This window comes from Eschrichtius robustus, chromosome 13 (assembly GCF_028021215.1).
Source record: "Eschrichtius robustus isolate mEscRob2 chromosome 13, mEscRob2.pri, whole genome shotgun sequence".
Classification (NCBI taxonomy): Eukaryota; Metazoa; Chordata; class Mammalia; order Artiodactyla; family Eschrichtiidae; genus Eschrichtius; species Eschrichtius robustus.
In genome coordinates this window covers 83901186-83924039 of record NC_090836.1, presented here as the reverse complement: position 1 = coordinate 83924039, position 22854 = coordinate 83901186, and the positions used below count along the sequence as shown (strand labels likewise).

The 22854-nt window shown below is 39.9% G+C and overlaps 1 protein-coding gene across 15 annotated transcripts in view; it reads left to right on the top strand.

The window, feature by feature from the left end:
- The window catches only part of ANKS1B (ankyrin repeat and sterile alpha motif domain containing 1B), a 1169527-nt gene that overhangs the window by 1109680 nt on the left and 36993 nt on the right, over positions 1–22854 (top strand). For all 15 annotated transcript variants that reach the window (XM_068562021.1, XM_068562020.1, XM_068562019.1 and 12 more), the window contains 4 exons: positions 4035–4163; positions 6076–6147; positions 20848–20859; positions 21961–22047. In XM_068562021.1, the coding sequence (XP_068418122.1) occupies positions 4035–4163; positions 6076–6147; positions 20848–20859; positions 21961–22047 (300 nt within the window). The remainder of the gene's footprint in view (positions 1–4034; positions 4164–6075; positions 6148–20847; positions 20860–21960; positions 22048–22854) is intronic.

Sequence of the window (22854 nt, the reverse complement as noted above, 5' to 3'; positions counted from 1 at the left end):
CAAGGTTTTAATCCATGGCCAAATTCTTGGACTGTTAAGAGCATTCAATACGTGAACCTGAAGGAAAGCTTTTTCTCTAAGTGTTTTAAGCTTTAAAGAAATATCCTGAAGATATTTAGTAAGAGTGCCCTGGATCATTTTCATTTCTCTTCTGCAATTACTTAAGCCTTTTAAAAAGCACTGCCAGTCACTAATAGTTTACAATATGACAGACTTTTACCCCAGACTTTTTCGATTTTATTTTGTTATTCTAATTAAATAGTATTGCTTCATCGTAACCCATGTTTAGATCTACTTTTCAGTAAAGATAAGACTTGATTATAAACCATTATTTCAGGCAAAAGACTTTTTAAGTCTGTTTGATTTTTATTTAATATTTAACAAGCATTTTTAACTGGGAAATTATTAATGTTTTAAACTTAACCTGAAGAAATACAGATATTATCTAGATACGAAGGTACTATTTAACAAGAGCTAATACTGGGCTTCACAGCTGAAATTATTTTATACGCGAGGCAAAACCCCTTATTTGCTTTTTGGTCTCTACATCTCCTCCGTATGATCACCACTCTACCTGTTTCCTCCATAGCTCATTCCTGCTGTAATTCAGCCTCCAAAAGGACGGAGACCTAAGGCACCCTTGTTCTCTGAGCACTTTTGTTTTTACTGTCCGTCAACCAGGTGAAGCTGAACCCCACCCCAAGGATCAAGGCCACATCTGCCCTTTACAATAGAGTAATGAGGAGTCCATCCATTCCCACTGAATTAATTCCAAAGAGAAGAGTCAACACGTACAAGCAGAGTCTTCTAAATATTCTTAGATCTAAGGTTAAAAAAAAATCAGTTGATGAATTTACAGGAAGAAAGGAAAATTATATCCTTATAAATTCAATTTTAAGAACACTTTTCCCTCTGTTTGAAAACGAATTTCTGGAAATAGCACGAAGTATGACAAAATTCAGTTTCTATTTCCAGAAAGGTAGATTCAGTCCCTGTAGGGAATTTTTAAAATATTTGGACTGGAGCAAACTTTCTGGGCCTCAAAGAAAATAAAGTAAGGATTCTGTTTCTCTTCCCTATAATTATCTCCCCCCATTGCACGTGGGGGATGTGTGTCAGATCACTCTGGATTCAAAGCAGTGGTTTGTGATTTCTGGACAAAGTGGAGTCATAGGAGAGCAGATGATGGCGCTGCCTAAACAGATTAAATGGAAGCACCACTGATTTCTTCAAGTGGTTATCAAATAAGAGATGGAAATGATCTCCAGACTGAGGTGCTGTATGCTGGGGCTTGTAATTCCCAAAATGGCTGCTGCGACGTCTGTGGATGATGTAAATATTTGCATCAGCATTCTGCTTTAAGTATATGTGGAACTCACATTGAAATTCAATTATAAAAGTGCCTGAGTTAATTCAGCAATTAGAGAATGCGTTTGCATAAGATTTGCATGCTTAATGTACGAACACCTCAAATGTCCCCAGAACCCCAGCTTCACCCCACCCATCTCCACCCCTACCCCCCAACCCTTGCCCCGCAACCCGTGGTACCCCCAGCTCCTGCCATGTCTGCTCAAGCTTTTTTGAAAACTGCCCATTGAGCTTGGCCAAGGTGAACCTCAGCTAAATGATGACAGGGCTAACGTGAAGATTGGATGCTTGGTTTGGGTTGTCACATCAGCGGACACTGGATCGAAGGATCTTTTGAGGTCAACCAGCTCCTTTTGTATCATTCCACGAAGTTGTGTGCAAACTTCTGTTGTTCCGTTAACAGTGTTACCTGTGACTTAAATGTACAACACCTGTTTGCTATGTTGTTGTTGCTTTATCAACGGGGGGGGGGGAGAACAGGGGAGAAGGTTAATGGGGGGAGATTAGAGGATGATTTGCTAGATGTGGGGAGAGCTTTTAGTTAAGTACTCACAGCTGCATGTTTCCAGAGTTTTAACTGTTATTTAAAGGTTATTACACTCAGCTTCAAAAGAATATTGAAATTCGCATATTCTGCATTTTTAATTTTATACTAGTTTTTTTAAGAGCAAATCACAGCCAGTTGAAATAAAGACTGGAGAGATAATAAAGATCCAAACGTTTGAGAGAGAAGGAAAAGAAAAGATCAAAATAGGAAGTCAGAGGAAAACTTACTCCTAATTAATTAATTGCAATCAGTTATTGCTTTCCCAAAATAACAGTTTGTATAAACATGAAGAAAAAACTCAAGAATGAGTCAGGGATGGGTCATAAAACATAGGATTTTTGTTTAAAAGTGCTAAGGTAAATATTCCAGATAAAGCCTTAACAATATCAACAGACGGGAGATGGGAGAACGGAGCCCTGTGTGAGTAAATCAGCAACTAGAACGAAACTAACACACAGAGTAGCTCAGGGCAGAGCGTAAGAGACGAGCAGAGGGGTTCTGACTGGTCACACACTCTGGTGAGAAGCCAAGGAGATAATACGAGGCTCACTTTGCTCTTACCGTGGTTGGGAGTCACCCATCTTAAGGAGAAAAGCTTCAGGCTCTCTGCTTCACGAAAAGGCTTGTGCATTCCTCTGCCTCTATGAAAAGGCCTTTGCGTTCCTAAAGGGCTCTAGAATTCTTTTGTTTTTTAAAGCCAGTTAGAAATTTCCAGATGGCAAAGCCTATGCCTAACCCTTTCCAGAAATGACAGCCACCTCACATTCCTCCTAATGTAAGTCCAAACTGCACAGAAAAAAAAGTGGAATGGTAGTCCTCTTCCCCAAAACACACATCCTATTTAAGCTATTCCTGGAGACTTGGGGCTCTTAACCTTTTGAACTTTCTAGAGCATTTCAAAGAATTTAATGAAAGTTATTGACTTTTTTCCCCCAAAACATACACCTACATCCAAAATCTGGCATTCTTATTCCAGACTTCTTGAAAATCCTCCTTAAGAAACCCGTTTGCCAGTACTTCTGTGGAACTTTGTCTGTAGCCAAGGTTTTATTTGGTTTTGGAGCTCAGGAGACCTCTTTATACTCTTCCAGCTCCTGAGAGAGGTAATTTCTCATAACTCTGTAAGACCAACCAAATCCAGGTTAGAAGAGAGTGGCTTTGGAAATCTGCCTGTTGTCTAGTTTTAGTTATGTCCAACAAAGAACCGAATCTTGAACAGTCAGAATCTTTACGAGGGAAAAGAGTGAGAAATCTCCCAACACGGGCCTTTGACTTTATAGATGCTCATACTAAACCATTACAGTAATAACACATATCGAGGTTAACCTCATGGAAAATGATAATTAAAATGATAGAATGTCCTTCTGTCTTAGGCCTGTCTTAGTGGGCATTTATGTACTATATGATACACCAGCATATGGGAATGTGCTTGTATTTGTGGTCAGGATCCTCAAGTACATGCATATGCACGTATGACCAAACCTGGTATTTAAATATTTATTCTTCATTCATGCTTTAGGTTTTCTGAGGGAGGTAGCTGAGTATATCCAAGACAACCACAGTAGTATTGTATTGATACAAATGAATTCAGAGGAGGGAAACCAGGTATCATCCATTAGTACATTTTTCTTCTAAAATTCTGTTCCGTGTCACACCTACCGTATCTTTTCTCCAGAGATATAAAATTATTCAGAGTACATGGTACATGTCCTAACTGGGAACTGAAATCTATGGAACTGTGTATTCTGAATGCAAAAGCAATTCAGACTAAAAATTTCAAATAGTCAAGTTTAGAAACAGAAAAGTCAAAGATTGTATGTTCTTTTCTGTTGGAACAGAAAATTAGTAAATCATTTATGAATATCTTCATGTTTTATTTTAAAATTACTTAGCTTAGGGTGTCATTCTAAAAATAGAATAGGTCAACTTCTTTCATACCTCAAAAATTAACTCAGCTTTGGGAAGGAAATAATGATGCTAAGACATATAAAACCATAACAAACATATAATATACATTTGCACATTTACAGCACACAGGTATAAGATGAACTCAGGCCAGCTATAGGGAATGAACTTGGCCTACTGCTCATGTTACCTCTAGAATAAATGTGATTTTCAGACAGGAGACTGGGGAGAACCTTCCATTACCTTGCGACCTCCAAACGAAGCCACAGCCTCAACTCCAGTGCAGTACTGGCAACACCACCCGGAAAAGCTCATCTTCCAGTCGTGTGATTACAAAGCTTTTGTAAGTTACCCAGAATTCAGTACTTGGGTACCAGCAAGGATAGAGGGTGCATTTCTAACCTGTTTACTTTTATATTGAAGGTATCCCCAAATGTCCATCACTGAAATTCCTAAAATGTTTTCCCCTTCTCTTTTTTCTTAAAGTAGCCTTCTCGACACAGAGAAAGTCCAAATAAATAGAGCTTTATAACCCTTTTAATCTTGTAAGCTTAAGGTCTGTTTTGTCTTCTTATATAGTTGTATATTTTAAATTAAATGTGATAAACTGCTATCTTAAAATGGAAATGAGTATAAATACAGCACATATAGACGTTTCCACTTACAAATCTCAAAACATTGGGTCTACTGCTCTATATAAATACCAGATTCTTTTCATTGTCATCATTTGGATTATATTACAGTACTGGGCTTTTTTTTTTTTTTTTTTTTGAAATAGGAGAGGGAATCAGGCTTAGCTGAGAATTGTGAATGATATGAACAGGTAAATGTTCAAAAGATACCATTGGTTTGGGGGCAGGTGGTTGTCATGACTACAGCAGGGAAAGTGGCTGAACCCAGGACAGAGCATTGAAACTGTCTCTCTTAAAAATAAATGTTTCAATTAGGACAAAGTTTCCTGATACCTTAAAAGATAAGGATTTCACCATGATCATTTTTCTTAATTTGATGAAGATGTGGATGTTCTGATTATCTCACAGCAGTTTAGGCTTTTTTTTCATTTTGTGCTATCTGCACCTCTTTATATCTTGAAGCATTGGACTCATTTCAATAGTGGTCTTCCCAAAACTGTGGGATTGAAATGCCTCCCTCCTCCAACGCTCAAATGCCAAATCCCTGAGCCTTTCTGAGTGTGCCTTTCTTGGAAGGCTTTGACCAAACCCTCTGCTATTGTGCCCTTGCACAACCTCTTCAAGTCAGGGACCTCCCGGGTCGGTAGGACTGATTCCCAACCCAGTTTTTGCAGAGTGCCAGGGTCTCCTCAGTCATGTCAGGAAAATAATTATTTTAATGCACTCTTTTAAAAAAGACATATAGAGCTCTTTCTATTTTTTTTAAGGGAATTAGAGAAAAATGATAAATGGAAAGAGCCCTGTTGAAGCTTCAAAAGGTTGAAGGGGAGTCAACTGATAGAAAGGCAAAATAGACGTTTTGCTAAAAACTATTTGCCCCCCAGCCAGAATTTGAAGTATGCGTGACGATTTGTACCAAGGCCGTATTGGAGGCGATCACCTAACAGCAAAGTGGTTGGTCATTCCTGGGAGGAGACATTCTCATCCTTCTCCTGCCCCATTCAGCCCCTCCAGTGTCAGTTTGCACCAAAGACTCAGCTCTCTGGGCTGTGGAACAACTGTGAATGACATTCCCCCTCCCCGCAGGCTCCCAGCCTGTTCTCAAGTGGATCAACCACAGGGCACGCAGCTGTGAATGAAAAAGGTCCAAAACTGCATCTCTGCCTAAGAACAGCCTAACGTTAATTACCTATGCAGCCAACTAAATCCAAACGGGGGTGCATGTTGCTTAGCTTCTCAGCTGTCTCATACAACCCTGTAATTACATAGATAGTGACGTGATTTATTTTTGCAGACATCGCTGCCTCAAAAAAAAAAAAGGGAAAACATTTTTAGATGCCCCCGTTTTGCAGTTAAATATGATCTGAAAGATGGCGTCTTTAGAAACTGCTACAGTTTTATTATAAAGAGCAATTTGCAGCTTTCAGAACTGTGCTTAATTCTGCTGCATTCCCTCTACATGTGCATTTATTTGTTAGGATTAGTTACTGTTAGTTTTTAAAAGTTATGCAGCAGCCTACAGCCAGGAAACCTGGCCAGTAGTACTTCTACAGTCTGCTTTTAAATTGCTACTCATATTTATATTCTGTTTTTCATAAATCGTTGAATTTTTTTGTATTTCAGTATTTAGGTTCTATGCTGATAAAAGAGCTCAGGGGGACAGAATCAACCCAAGATGCTTGTGCAAAAATGCGGGTAAGTTTGCCAAACAATTTTATTTCTAGTCACTGAAATACTAAGTACTGGCTGTGGATATAAATTGCCACTTTTCAGATTACTATTTTCTTCATCTGTTGGTCTGCTGAATCACATTGGTGTTATATAAAAAGGTGTTTGGGTTTTGTTCATGTTTTTATATTTGAGCTTATGTCACTGTAGTTTGAGCTGATGTCTATTTAATTCAGTTACTCTTATTTTTAAAGATTTAAAGTAATTTTATATACATTGATCATTCTCCAGATTAGGAGAAAAATAACCTTTAGTTTACTACAAGAAAATATTTTAAGCACCCACTTGACAGTCTGAGAATATTTATTGAAAAGACTGCCAACTAACTAAAAATTAACAAATGCAGAATATTGAGAGCATATTATAAAAAGCTAATATTCCTTATGAGGCTTCTTAATTATTCATTTTTTAATGTAAGAAAAACATTCAGCTCTGAGCTGAATCATATAAGGACACAATGTTGACAGAAATGGCAATTCCAAATGTCTGTGATTGGTGGCTGCTGGGTTCTGACGAGTCTGTATTAGCCAAACCGATTCTCACTCACACTACAGATCCACGTGACCTTTTTCTTTCATGTGTCCTTATTCTTCTTCCTCCATAGCAGGTGTGTAGAGGATATGGTGATATCTGACTGATGATACAAATTAAGAATATCGGACATCGTCCGTATAGCAACTAATCAGGGTCAAATTTAAGATCATTAGCAAGTGAACCCTAACTTTTGTCATTTATTTTATATGAGCAGCTTTTGGTGGGAAATACTTAAAAGCATATAATTTAACAGTTACAAAGGTAAACGTGTAATGTCCATTGCTCACGAAAAGCTAAATACATGTGAATCTTCATGAATTTGACACCTCAGTATGTAATCGTCATTTTAATATTTTGATCATTTCAGTAGCACAAAAACTGAAACAGTTATCCTTCTATTTGATGTAGTTATACTTAAATTGTCAGGACCAGTGAATCTTTATCCCAGGTACTGTGTTTAGATGAAAAACACTGTGACGCATGCAGGAACTCAGGTTCTAGTTCTGTTGCTGCTTACTTGCCTTAGGAGTCAGTTTTTAGTCATAATAATAATAATAACTGGTAGCATTTACTGAGTAGTTACAGTGTGCCAATCTTCTGTGCTGAATACTTTGAGTGTTCAGCTCATCCAGTCTTTACTACAAAGCTATAAAGATTAGTACAATTGTTGATCCCATTTTGCAGATGGAGAAACTGAGGCTTAGAGAGCTTAAATAACTTTCTCAAGGTCCGGCAGTGAATAACTTGCCAATCTGGGACTGGGTCTGTCTGACTCCAGAGCCCAAGCTTTTAACTACTACATTCACCTGCTTCTTCTGGACCTCATTTTCTTAGAAAGTAAGGACATTGGACTGGATGCCCATTAGGATTCTTCCTGGTTTTATAATTCTGGGAATCTTGTATACTAAATATCTATCTGATCTAAATTATGTCACCAGTGAACAATAAGAAATGGGAAAGGTTTTCAATCATCAAGCCTCATAATAATTTTAGAGCTATTTATGAAGATGTCTAAGAAATTAATTTGGCATCTCTGACGTAATACATCTGAGTCCAGCCACTTCGATGTGGTAATGAGCACAAATAGCTCATAGAGCACACAGCACCATTTAAAATACACCGAATCTGTGATTTGAATTTCAATTTTTTGAAATTAAGTGGGTCTGAAATTCCATTTGGATAGCAATAGCAAAACCATTTTAATAGTCTCAGTGGAGAATAATTTAGTTAAATACTTGTCTATTGCTTAAAATGAAAAGGCCATCTATTTAGAAGCCAGTCTTCTGTTCTTTGGGGTGTTTTTCCAGTTTGCTGCCCTTGGTGTTTATTTTGGGTAGTTTACATGAAGATAATAACTTTATTGCTTCTTAGGATATCATAAACCCTTATTTCCCATCTTGATTAAATAAACATAAGTCTTTGATACAGTAGCTGAAGTTGCACTCACTGGATTCACCAGAGCCTTTCAAAACCAGAAGCGTAGATTTGATCTGTTATCTGGAACTATTGAATTGTGAATTAGAGCCCTCACCAACTAAAAATGGTGTGGATCTCAACTTGCAGTTAATGTTCAGTTTGAACCTCCAGTTGCTGTTTTCTCTCTTTTCAACATGGTTGCATTTCAGCCAAAAGTCCCAGTGTAATCCAGTCTCCCCAGGGGAAATACTTAAGGGCACAGATGATCTTAAAATTGATATACCGTAATGTCACTGGGCCAAAGTATGGTGCGCTAAAACTTTACCTGGTTTCCTCTTTCAATTCAATTGAAAAAAAGTTTTCAATTCAACAGTATGAATTTTAGCTGGAATTAAAATTTCTTCCCCAGTAAGAAGTAAATCAGTGTAGTTCCTTATTCTGAGAACTATTTCCTTAAATGTGTTTTGTTAACAAAGGTGACTACAATTTGGCTCCTGCTGTCACTGAGTACAATTCAGTGGAGGAGGCCAACATGTTAACATTAATTCTAGGAGTAGCAGAAGTATCACCATAGAGGTGTCTTCATGTTGCCATCAGGCGTGGTCTCCTAAAATCAGTTTATTGGGATTAATAACAGTTAACACTTGAGAGCTGTGGGCCAGGCCCTGCACAAGTGAAATGTACATTAATTCATTTAATCATGAGATAAGTATTGCTATTGTCCCCACTTTCCATATGGGGAGACAAAGGCCAAGGAAGGTTAAGTAACTTGCCCAAGGTCACCCAGCCAGTGAGTAGTGGAACCAGGATTTGAACCCAGGCAGTCTAACTCCACCACCCACACTCGAATGCCCAGGCTGTACCACCTCTCACATGTGCCAGTGGAACGTTTATTGTCCTGAGTTTTAAAATAGCTGAAAAGGTGGATCATTTATGTTGATAAAGAAATAACTTTAGGAACCCTCAAAGAGTGTGTAAGATTAGTACCAACTAAATTAAACCATTTAGGTACAGACATATGTAGTAATTTGGGCTACATTCCAATGTACTAACATAAATAAAAATTTCAGGAGATTTTTTTTGCATCCTTAGCAACTATAAATATTTTTTTCCATAACACTTACTTTAACACGTTCAGTTTGCCCCAGAAGAAACCAAACACAGTTTTCCCTTCTCAGATAGTCATGATTGGTTATTTTCTGAGTTTATATAAACCTGTTTATTCATCTCTAAGGTCCCATCAGTTCTGAAATAAAGATAATTCTACACTACTCTCCTGGTGTTCTATTATACACCTATTATTTCAATTAAAAATACACCATAATTAACTAACATGTGTGAGATGATAGTAATTCATATCATTCTACAATATGGAATCACTTCTCTCTTTGTTTGTTCAAGTTAACCAGTCTCTTTCCTCTTCAGACTGTCTTAAGATTTTTTAATTAATAGACTTAACTTTTAGAGAAGTTTTGGGTTCACAAGGAAATTGGGCATAAAGCACAGAAGGGTCCCTCCATCACCACCACCCTCACAGTCTCCCCTATTACTAACATCTTGCATTAGTGCTGTACATTTGTCACAGTTATGAACCAATATTGATATATTATTATTAACTAAGGTCCATGGTTTACATTAGCATTCATTCTTTGTGTTATACAGTGTTTTGGGTTTTGACAAGTGCATAATGTCATGTGTCCACCATTACGATACTGTACAGAATAGTTTCACAACCTAAAAATCCCCTGAGCTCCACCTACTCACCTCTTCTCTCTGCTGCTACCGTAACGCCTGACAACCACTGACCTTTTTATTATATCCACAGTTTTGTCTTTTCCAGAATGTCATGTAGTTGGAATCATACAGTAGGTAGCCTTTTCAGACTGGCTTCTTTCACTTAGCAGAATGCATTTAAGGTTCCTCTGTGTCTTTTGTAGCTCACTTTTTTTATCACTGAGTAATAGTCCATTGTATGGATGTACCACAGTTTGTTTATCCATTCACCTATTGAAGGCCATCCTGGTTGTTTCCAAGTTTTGGCAGTTATGAATAGAGCTGCTGTAAACACTTTTATGCAGGTTTTCATTGTAAGATTCCCCCCATCCCCGGAAGAATTATCTTCTGAATTGTGTTTAGTGAAAAAGAATCAATAGAAACTTGCAAGAAACCCTGATCATTTTTTAAGTAAAATTGCAGTTTTTGCCTTATCTTTTAGAGTTTTGTTTTTTGTTTTTTTTTTTTTAATAAAAGCCTACGAGACTATCCATGTCTTGATACTGAGGCATACTTTTAGGAAGAATAATTTCTATGAATTATTTTGCACCTTAGTGGTACAACTGGGCTGCTTATTTCCTTTCCCATGACAGCTTTACAGACATGTCTATTTAAAATTAAAAATTTAAAACATATTAGTAATATGTGAGGAGTTGTAAAAGATACCCGTTTAATCTGAACACATTCATTTAGTGCTGCCTTTATGTTCCTGGTTGGGTTTTCCAGCTAGATTTGTGCTCAGAGCAGAGTCTTCCTTTCTAAAAGGATTCCTGAGAGGAATCCTAGCTCTGTGGTCCTGAATACAATGCTACCCTAACATATTCCCCACAGAACATGGAACCTTCCCTCTGTCACACCTCACATCACACTGTGTGACATCTGGTTACGCCTGCCCTGCGCCCCTTAGAAGGCAGGAACCGTGCGTGCTGTATCCCCAGGGTCTGCTGTATAATAGCTACCTTAGGAAGTAGCTGTGATGGTTCCATAAAGTAATGCCTGTGAAAGGTCTAGCTCAGTAAAATCTTAAAACACATGACCTCTTCCTCCAAATGTTGGAAAAACAAGTAAATTGATGGATAGATTTGCTTTGGATTATTTCATTTGTTTTTCCACACCTCTGATGGGGTCCTTACCCTGGTTTTCTATGTATACAGTATGTAACAGAGTATTCAGAAACTTAGGGACCCTGCACTCTTCTTTCCAATTTTTAAAGGCCATTGCCAAAAGCGAGAAAAAAATGAAGGAACACTGTAGATACGATGTTATATGTAATCTTGCATTTCATATTTAGGGGAGGTAATTTGTTCCTACTTCTATTGGGAGTTGCTTCATTTAACTAATGTGTCCACAGGACTGAACTTTACAAAGCAATAAATAGATTGCTTGGGCCTTTCAGTTCTCTTTGGCATGATTAGCTCCCACTTCAAGATTCCAAGAGGTACAATGTTTGGTGAAATGAGGGATTTGTTCTGGCAACAGGAGGTCCTACTATTCCATTTTACCTCCCTAGACTTACTCATACCCCATCCCCTAACCCTGAGTTTTGCCCCAGGGAATATTTATCACTAATATATAGCACTTTCTCACTTCCCTCATTAAATATACCATAAGGAAACATCTGCTACTGTAAGAGGTAGGCCATTCTATTCAATTTAATACTCTGAAATCTGACCTTCCCTAATCCCATAGTTGATGGTTAGAAATGTTCACAGGTGTCACAGGTGTTTGCGTTCAAGGACATTTCCCTAAAAAAAAAAAGAAAACAAAAGAAAAAGAAATATCTGTTCTCAACTATAATAAGGTAGACATCGGCCTTTCTGATGTAAGAAAGGAAATATTTTAAAATTATGTTTAAGTCAGGAATAAGCAAATCTTCCAGTGTACTTCGGTTTTGGAACCTCTGTTTCCCAAAGGGCTTAGACAGTTTCACCATGGTTCAGACTTCTTGTTGAGTCTGTTCCCTTTAACTTTATATGATATTTAAACTTTTAATCTGGAAGCAATTCTGAAGTTGAATTTTAATATAGATTTCCAAATAATCGTCTGTTGAAGTGTGAAGAGCATCTTTTTTCTGTGCTTGCAAGGAAAGAAATTAATGGCAGAGAATGGATTGGAAAGCTTGAAGAAAGGTAGATTTTAGAATCAGGTGGAAATGTTAAATTAAGAGGCCTCTTTCCTTAGGAGAGGCTCAAACTGAAGTCATGTTTAGTCCTTCTGTCCTCATACAAATCCCTTCTATGAGGAATTGTCATTTTCAGAAATAATTTCAGGGACTACTTCTTAGGAACCAGGCTGGGAAAAAAACCTATAAACAACTGTTTTTTAAAAGTTTCTGTTGCCCAAGTTTCAGGGAAGAATCAAGTTTTATCTTTCACTCTCTCAAAAGTACTGCACAAAATAAATACAGGTCTAAGCCTATAAGGTAAATACAGGTCTAAGCCCTTGAATGGGGTGTGTGTGTCTGTGTGTGTATTAAGATAGCAATACACACAACGAAACAGCTGCCCTTCTAACCCCTGTCACTGTGCTTGTGCTTTGCTCGTGTGTACTTTTTGCTTCGTGAGTATTGTATTTTCCTAGGAGTCTTCCCAGTGGAACACCAAACGGTCCCAATCACCTTATCCCATATCATCTTCATACCCCAGTTCTCTTTACTTTTTATTTTTGTTTTTATTACTCTCGTTACTGGCTTTTCTCCCATGTGACACCCTCACTGCTCCACATCACTGAAAGATGTCATCCGCCTCTTCTGTCTTTAATTTCCACTTGTCTGAAGCTCTCTTTCTAAACATAGTGAGTCAGTTGTTTTTGGTTCAGATATATTGTTCTGCTGAACATTCACTGTTGCAACCACCATTTCACTGCAGTCCGAGCATGTTCCGCAGAGATTATTCAGTTACGCTGACAGATTTTGATTTTACTTCTGCCCTCCTTTGCCAGTGGGGTGCTGTGCTTTGAAAAGCTAAGCAAAAGCATTAATCCTCAGAATAACAGTAATAGCCCAAATCTATTGATGTTCACTACATACTAGGCACTGAATTATGTCATCTCACAGCAACTCCACAAAGGAGATGCTATATAAACATACCCATTTTACAGATGAAGTAACTAAGACAAAGGGAGGTTAAAATACCTAGCCACATAGTTTGAAAAGGGTGGAGCTAAGACAGGAATCCAAACATACCCTCCTGTGCTCTTACTGTAGTGAGTAGAGGAGGCCCTGGAGGAAGGAGCTTATCATTGGGTCCCTTCAAAAATTCAGGATGACACCACACACACACACACACACACACACACACACAACTCTGAAGCTGTACTTAAATGTGATAGACTGAAAAAGTCCCTGTGTTTTGCACAGGTTTACAGTTGACTTTTCTAACTTAAAAAATCTTAAATTTTTTAAACTTTACATTTGCTTCTTACAAAAGCAATACACATTCATTATTATTCAACTTTCAAATAGGGATATAGAAAAGAGAAATAAAAACAACTGTAGTTTTACCACCCAGAAGTGGTAAACACCCCTCTGTTAACACCTCGTTTGTACATAATCCTCCAGACTGATTAGTTATGCATTTATAAGCATCACTTTTCTACAAAAAAATGGAAATATTCTGAGCCTGTTTATAATCTATTTTTAAGTACAATATATTTTGAAACATTTTTATTCCAATAACTATTCATCCCCAATATTATTTGCACTGGTTGAACAATATTCCAATCCATAACTGAACCAAACTTATTTAACCAGTTCCCCTTTTTGGTCATTAGGTCATTTTCAATTTTTTCCAATTATAACTAATACTATGGGTGACATCCCTATACCTAAGTCTTTTGCAGCTGGTCTGATTATGTCTTTAGAATAAACCACTAAATGTAGAATGACTGGGTCAAAGAGTATACACATCTTGAAACTCTGGGTAAGTATTGCCAAACTGCCTTACAAAAACATTGTTCCAATTTATACTCCCAGAAGCAGTCCAAGAAGACGCATTGATGTTTGCTTGTCACACCTCTCAGGGGCATAACTTAATATCTTGGCTGTGTTCCTAGTTGAGGGTGAACTGGGGAACTTTTATGAGAAAACATACATCTCCAGCGTGACCTCTGGGCTTATCAGCTCTATCTGGTCAGCATCTGTTCTGGACATAACTCTAGAACCTGTCTTCAGGACCCAAACTCTTTATTTTATGTGCAGAATGTTTTATACTTTCACAGTCCCCGAGGAACCAAGGGTGAATTAAATAATACTTGTTAATTGCTCTGAAGACCAAGAGCTGCAGCTAACTGCTAACTAAGGATTTTTGGAAATCACTTGTCAAGTGGAGCATAGTGTGTTTTGATAAATTAATGTCTCTCTGAATTAATGTTAAGATGCAGTACAACTGAGTCTATATGTACAGCAGCAGAGAACAGTTCTGACAGTGACTTTCAATCATATTGATCAACTGCATCTTTAGAGCAGAAGTTCTCAAAGTGTGGCCCCCAGACTGGCAGCATCAGCAGCATCTGGGAACTTGTTAGAAATGCAGAAGCTTAGGCCCTACCACAGACTTACTGTCTCAGTCTGTTTGTGCTGCTGGAACAAAAATACCGTACACTGGGAGAAACTTATTTCTCATAGTTCTGGAGGCTGGGAAGTCCAAGATCAAGGCACTGGCAGATTTGGTATCTGGCGAGGGCACTTTTTCTGGTTCATAGATGGCTGTCTTTTCACCATGCCCTCCTGGCAGAGGGGGCAAGTGAGCTCTTTCAGACCTCTTTTATAAACACATAATCCCATCCATGAGGACTCCACCCTCATGACCTAAACACCTCGCAAAGGCCCCACCTCCTAATACCATCACATTGGGCGTTAGGGTTCAACAAATGAACTTTGGGGGGATGCAAACATTCGGTCTGTAGCGCTTACTGAATCAGAAACTCTAGGGGTGGCGCCCAACAGTCTGTTATTTACCAAGCACTCCATGTTATTTGAATGCTCTCGAAAGTTTGAGAACCACTGCCTTGGTCCACTGGGCATTCCAGTAAGGCTGCTGTGTAGATAGGCTATCCTGGTAGAACATTCTGCCACAGCACCTGGATACCAGCCAGGGCCAGAGGAATAGAGATAGAGGGCATTGCTTTGTGCCATGCAGACCTGGCCAGGGTGTGTGAGTTACTCCGCAGTACAATAGCCGAGTCTTATGCCGGAGGAGGAGTTTGAATGGCTGCTGCTTTCCCACTGTCTGTTCTTGTCACGTGGCCTTACTTAGGCTCTGTATTCGCCCAGCCTTTGGGTCAGAGTCCTTGTGACCAGAAGAGCCCTTGAGAGGTCATTTACCCTCATTTTCCAGCCAAATGAGACTTACCCCTAAGTCATTAGGGACAGATGAGGGAAACTATTATTAAAGACCAGATGGAGAAACTTCCCAGCTGTCCCTAATAATCATTCTGTCCTCTCAAGAAGTCTTCTCATCTCACTGCTTGCAGTTTGAGCCAGTTTCCTGTTGCCAAAACGAAGTCCTAACCCTTCCCTCCTTGAAGCTGAACGCTTCCCTCCTTGAAGCTGAACTTCACAAGATCTGTGGCACGTTTGCCATGCCATAGGAATCTCTTGGTGCATCTCTAGTCACATCCATGGTTCTCCTCCAAGTTCTTCAAAGCCCTCCATGCCTGGCTCTGAGTACCTCGGCTCTCTGAAAAGTCTCCTGAGTTCTCCATGTGTCGAGAGGCTGAGACAATGGTTCTTCTTTATAAAACTGGCTTCTTCCTTGTTACTGTACATTAATTCATTTGCTCATTCCTTTAACAATCATGGATTTCAGCAGCTTTTAGATCAAACCCTATGAAATTGCTGATATTTAGCCATTTTTGACCCTTAAAAATGGCAACTTCATAGGGTTCACCTGAGACCATGGGCTAGTCATTATAAGCGAGACAAATCAAGAAAGGCGTGGGCCGTCCTCAGGTGCATGAGGGGAGCAGACAGCCCCACCCCAGAGCGGCGGACGCCGAGGGATGGCACAGGCTCACAGAGCAGGCGGGGGAGCAAAAGGAAAGGCGTCCCGTCAGCTAGGAGGCCAGAAAGTGACTTTGAAACTGAGCTTTCCCCAGAAAGTGAAAGGGTAAGAGTTCACTTTAAATGGCTGATTTGCGGTCTGTTTTTTCTCTCTTAATAATCCCCGCAACATAGCTGGTTTTGCTGCACACAAAATCACCACAATATTGCTTTTTTGGTGTATTTTTTTAATCATTTGAAAGTCACTTGAGGCTACCAAACATAATTGTTTGATCCTATTTTAATTTACTTGCTGAAACTGAATATAATAATTAAGTGTTGAAACTAAGGAAAATATTATATGGCAAAATTAATAGTTATGACTCAGTGCTGAATATCTAACTAGAAAGTGTTCTCAGGGTAGCCGTGTGTAGGTTAAAATATGCTCTAAGTTGGATGGCAGTAGACCATTGGGAAATCTGTGCCAGTCTGTGCTTAAAATACCCTGGCAATTATTGGGGTATTGTAAGAATGAAGGGTCGGTGACCTCCCCCCGTGGACTGCCTCACTCCTTTTCCTCTCTGTGCTGATTACTGGGCACAATTGATTCCTGTGAAGGGCGTAAATGTCACTCTGGACTCAAGCCCAACATTACAGCTCACAACTGAAGTGCTTCCACTCCCGGTTATAAACCTCTTTGCTCTCATTCACACTTGTGAAAGTCCTGCTCTGAGACGCAAAGGTCCCTGCAGTCTCACAAGGATATTCTCATACTGTTGATTCTGCATTAGAAAATGAGAAACTATTGATATTTTCAGGGTGTGCTGTAAGGCTAGAACAAAAGCTCAATGGCAAATTCTTACTTGATACACATATTCCAAGCAGTTCATAATTTGTAATTTAAAAGGAAAAGAAAAAAGATGGTGAATTTTTGGATTCGCCAAGGTTGATTCATTCCTTGGTGAATCCAAAAATCCCTCTTGGAAAAAAAAAGCTCTGAAAGTGTTCAGTTACTTATTAAGAACAATATTTCAGGTGTCCACCTCCAGACAGAAAATTATGATCCCTGTTCTGTGTGATGCTTAAAAACAATATAAATCCAAGTGCTAAATAAAGGACTGGCTTTAAATTGAAGATTCAAAAGTTGCATTTTATTTTAGGTTTCAGAAATGTAACATCTCTGTATAACTAAATACTGTTTCTCTTAGAATAATAAAAGGATGATCATCTTAATTTGGGAAATTGTGAAGAAAATACAATGGAATACCACTGTATTCTTTCAGCTTTCAGTGGGAGAACAAGATGCTGCAAAGGTTAAGTTAATTTGGGGCATTACCCGTACGTAGCTGATTAGGTTTGCAGAGGTCCTTGTTACAAATTAGTCTCTCCTGTGAAGCTGGCACTGAAGGGAGGGGATTTGAGGACTCCAGGAAACCTCAGAAATTCCACAGAGTGGGGCATAGTAAAAAGCAACTAGAAACAAAAGCCAACCACAAAAGAAAGTTTGCCCTGAGCATTTTACTGAGGAAATGGGCCTGAAGAAGAGAATTCTGTTTATACAAATAAATAAGGCTTCAATGTTTAACATACACATATGGGAGTATTCACCATCCAGAAACGCAGCAAAGCATGAAGATAGGTCATAGAAACCAAGCTGCCTGAGAGCAGATGCTTTGTAACCTGAACAGTGGTGTCCAGGCTAGGTGCCTTCGTCCCTGGGCAGGAGAAGAAGAAGGTGATTACAACACTGAAGAGAAGCTGGGGAGGGTGGGACTTCAGCTGCCTGGGATCAGGCTGAAGCGCCGAGCTCGCATTTTGATATCTGAAAAGCCTTCCTAAAATGAAGCGCTTATTGGATTTCTTGCCTCCCTGGTTAGCCAGTGAAGACTCAGTATATTTACCTTCTTTCTGTGCGCTTTCATCTTTCATTAAAATTATGTGTGAATAGACCTCTCTAAAGCTCTGTAAAGTACACCATCAGAAAATCCTCTAGATTCTAGAGTCCAGAAAGAGGTTGGATCCGTATGTCTTGTAGAAATATAATCGCCCTAACAGAGGTGCATTACCCTGAAGACCTCCCACAGCCCCTTTGAACTCTGTGGCTGCCAGATCCATCTTCTTCTTATCTTGACTCAGTGGAAAAAGAAGTACAGTTCGGGCTGCAGGTTGGAACCTGTGGCCACCCCCAGTACCACCATTCCTAGAGGCCGGTGCACAGCCTGCATCGTTGGGACCCCAGTGCGGCCTCCAGTTAGGAAAGCAGGGATTCTTGCCACCCACGAAAGAGAAAGAAATGACCATCCTTTATCTTTTCTTCTTTGTTCACCTTGGCTGGACATACGATGTGAAATCTTTGTATCAGGACAGAAATCACCGCGGATGCCCTCATTTCAGCCTCAGAGCCTGTGTCCTGACCTGCCTGTCTTTCTAGCTCTCTGCTCCCCCTCTTGGCATTCATCGCACCGTGTTCTTTTCTGTGTCTGCTGTCACCATTGTCCTGAAGCTGCTCTTGATAAAATCAGCAACAAATTTTTCTACTTGCCCAAAGCAGGGGTTTCACCCAGTAAAAGTAGCAGTCACTCCTCTGTGTGCCAGCCGCTGTGCTAGGCACAGATTTTTAGGCCTTTTTAGTCCTCCTGGCGTCAGGCACTGCTCCCACCTTCTAAGGAATCTTCTTGACTTGGGATACTGCTGTCAGGTTTCAGGTTCCTTCATCGACTCTTCTTACCCATTTCTTAAGTATTAACCATCCCCTGAGGGGTGATTGTTAGACCTCCTTTAGTTCACTCTCTGAGCCACTTTATCTGCTCCCATATCCTCAGCCACCCCCGCAATGTGGTTGGATTTCCAGATCTGATTCTTATTTCCAGTTTCCTACTGGACATCCCCACCTGATTATCAAACTGATAATCACATTCAAGAGGGTTTCATGCAAAAGCTCATTCCCCTCCAGTGTTCCTTATCTCGGCTGATGGCCTCTTTGTCCGAGGCATCCTCCCGCTTGCCCATCTTCTGTCCAGATCAGTCAGCAGATCCTCTTGATTCTTCCTCATCAGAGTAGTGGCTCCCCTTCCATTCTCCAGAGCATCCACTGCAACTCAGGTGCTTAGGTTCTCCGTTGAATTTACACCACAGCTTCCTGCCTCCCTGCATTCAGCCTCTAGCCGTTCCAGGCCGTCCAAGCACCAGAACCATCTTTCTGCAACAGAGATCTGGTCCCTACTTAAAAGCTTCCAGTGGATCCCAGCTTGGTGGAGTAAGTCACAGTCTTCCAAACCTATTGTACCAGCCTCATCTCCCACCAATTACCCAAACCTACTATATTATTTCTCGTTTCCAGATGTGTATGTGTGTGTTGATTGTGCGGCTGAAACAGCCTCTGTGTCCTCTTCTGCCACATGGAAAATTCCTGTCCAACCTTTAAGAGCCAGGTCAGTCACCCCTAGCAGGCAGCCGGTGTTGGTTGAATGAATGGACGAGGACCTGCCCACTCCCTCATGCAGAGTGAGGCTCTTCCTGCTCGGCACTCTGGAAGGTTCTGTTCACGTCTCTGTCACATTTGTCAGCATTTGCGTTGTAGCCGCTCTTTGTATCAGGCCAAGCCAGGAATGGTGATGTGTACTTCATGTGCTGCTGCTTCCTCTCCCTCTCCCATGACAGACGTCATTCCCAACCCTCCTTACCACGGAGCCCAGACACAGGCTCAGAATCCTTCTCAACACAGCACTAGATGACCACTTTCAGCAGACCGGAGTCTGCACACAATCTGAGGTCTGGGTGACATCCCCCGAAGAAGACTCTGCATTTTTCCAGCACATGGGCCACCTACCTAGTATAACCACTCAATTGCTGAATGAATGACAAATGGGTTTTTCTCTTCTTTAGGGGGTTTTTCTTGATACTACATGAAATGTTGCTATTTTAACCTTAGGTTAGGTGTACGTTATTTCATGTTACAGATAGATCTGTCCACGAGAATGTATTCACAGCAAGAGATGAGCAAGGTGATTTGTTGAAACCCATTGTTACTCTCTGCAAAGAATTCTTCACACACACATACACACATTCAGTCCACCAAACCACTGCCTGTTCCTGTCCCCTCTCTCTTTACAGATTCAGCCCACGGCCTTGCCTTACAATCAGCACGCTGCATGTTATTTCCTCTAGCCTTGCCTTCACTTTATCTTGCACATTGTTAAGAGTTGGTTGGATAAAGCATTAAAAAAGCTAAAAGTATCTATCCTTATATTCCAATTTCATAATATCTCTTTTTGGCAATCACAAAAGAAAACTGGTGAGTCTGGGTAATTTTAAAACTAGTTAAAAAGCACTTCGAGGGAGCTGCTTTTTTCTATACTGTATGAAACAATTAATATTAAATAGTAATACTCTCAGTAATCCATTTTCTTTATCTTTGACGCGGATATAGTAGCTACCAAAAAGATGTGTCAAAAACAACCAGGAAAATGTGAAGCACCTTTTCCATGGCTCAAGTGAAAGATGAAATATAATTATCATTATTGAGTTCAATGAGTTCCATTCACACTATCCAACCTTCTTTCATTCTGGTCCCATTTTCAGAGTTTAAAAATGGAAAATGGGTAAGAGAAATGAAGAAATCAAGAAAGTTCATATTTTTCTCGCTTTCCTTAATATACATAAGACAGCTGGTTGTGGAACACAAAGCAGAAGCTTCTTGCGTGTCAGTCATAATAAGACTGTGCAATGTAATGAGCGGAACGATGAGAGAACAGTAAAAGCAGAGGAGAGACGGTCTGGAAAAGCCTGCAGTAATCTCTAAAATAACAGTTTCACTGCATCAACATATTGTCTGTAGAGCCTATTCTCTTTACTGTTTAATGAGTCTGTGCTGTCTGTGAATTACTGAAATGGTTTCCTCTCACCTTCTTATGTATTTTCTCTCCTATTATGTTCTCACCTGTCTTGTCTGGAAAATCCATCAGGCTAACTGTCAGGTAGGTTCTTCTTGATGTTTAATGTGATTATTAGGAGTATCCACAGCAGGAAAAGAAGTAAACAGACTGTGAGTGACCTGTGATGAATGATGAAACTAACCAGAAAAGGCAAATGCTAAATTACAGAGAAACTTTTTGCAGATGCATAAAACCGTAGAAGCTGCAAACTGTGAGCATGTTCAGCCGTTGTGAACATCTGTCCTAAGAGCTTAGCCTAAGGGGTCACAGCAGCTCTAAATGGTAAAGTAGGTTGCCTGGACTGTCCAGTTTTGCTGTGGCTCAAAACACAGCCTGCCCCCAGAGGGCTCAGTTGTCATGGAGTGGTATTATATCCTATGTGGCCATGAGCAATTCTGCTGTAAACTATCAGCTTTTATAGATTTGGCCAGGTCCAAGAAAAATTCACAACGATGTTTTTTTTTTAAAGATCTTTTTGATGTGTGTGGACCATTTTTAAAGTCTTTATTGAATTTGCTACAATATTGCTTCTGTTTTTATGTTTTGGTTTTTGGGCCGCGAGGCATGTGGGATCTTAGCTCCCCGACCAGGGCTCAGACCCACACCCCGTGCATTGGAAGGCAAAGTCTTAACCACTGGACCGCCGGAGAAGTCCCCACAATGATGTATTTTAAGTCCCTATTTTAAGTATGTATTTAGGCATGCCTTGTGCCTTGAAGAAAGAGAGAGACTAGGAAGAAATGGGGAGAGGTGGCATGTATTTTGTTAATGCTAAACTCATCCTTAGAGTTCAATCTGACATGGCTTAACTCTAGCCAAAAGAATAGTCGTTTGAAATTGCATAGGGGACAGAGCTGTTCGTTTCTCCCCTTGGTGTCAGGGAAAGGGCGTATTCCTTCACCCACATGAAGCAGCAGAACAAGCTCTTTTTAGATCCTCAAGTGCAAAACAGATACTTTATAAACCCAAACCATAGCTAAGCCCGGGAGAAGAGAGACATACATTTAAATTAGAGTGTGTTTGATGTGTGTGTGTGTATTGTTTTTAACTTGAGCTCATTTTTATCTTTCAAGAGAAAAAATTATGTGCTACAGTTGCCATGGAACACAGACTGCTCTAATAGCTTTCTAATTTTAATTTCAGAAGTCTACAGAGCAAATGAAGAAGGTCCCTACTATTATTCTTTCAGTCTCTTATAAAGGAGTCAAATTTATTGATGCAACAAATAAGGTGGGTACCACACCTCTCTTTGGTTTAGACACCAGGTACAGTCCTGAGTAAATGATCTAAAATCCTTTGCTTCCCATCATACCCAACATCCCCCATTTTAATCACTCCTCACCCCTGACCTTCATGCTCCCTAAACACAACTGTATACACACACACACACAGAGGGGCACATTGCATTTGGGGGCTTGATCTAGGATTCCTACACACATTTTGCTTTCACTTTTCCATGGTACCTTCCTTAGTAGACTGTGGCCACTCGGTATCTGGCATGTCCCTTTGGATCCAGAGAATATTAAAACAGAAAAAAAAATCATGTCTAGTGTGAAAATGTACCAGTGTCATCATTCCTCCATCAGAGGAAGTGTTACCAGGTGAAGGGCTAGAACATTTGTCTTATCATTTCTCCAGAGATAGGCCTGTCCTTTCTTTTGATGTATGTAATGAATACCTAACACAAGGAACCCATGCTCTGGCGTTTACATCATGTAATTGCATTTTGTTCTCAACTATTGAGATGGAAGAGAGGGTTCCAACTGTATTGTTTTCTTAAGAGAGACAATCAGAAAAGAAGCTCAGGCCATGCTGTGACTCTGCGGTGACGTTGTGCTCACAGTGGGAACAGCTTGTGGGCCCTAAGGTCGAGTGTAGACATCTGGGTTGCATTTTACTTAAAAAGTGTCCTTCTTGGCAAAGACGACAGTGCAGGTGCTAGACTAGAAAACTCAGGTATGACCACTCCCACCCTCCATAAATTCAAACCTGACTTGCTCCTCCTCCAAAACCCCCAAGTCCTGCATTTCAGTCTTA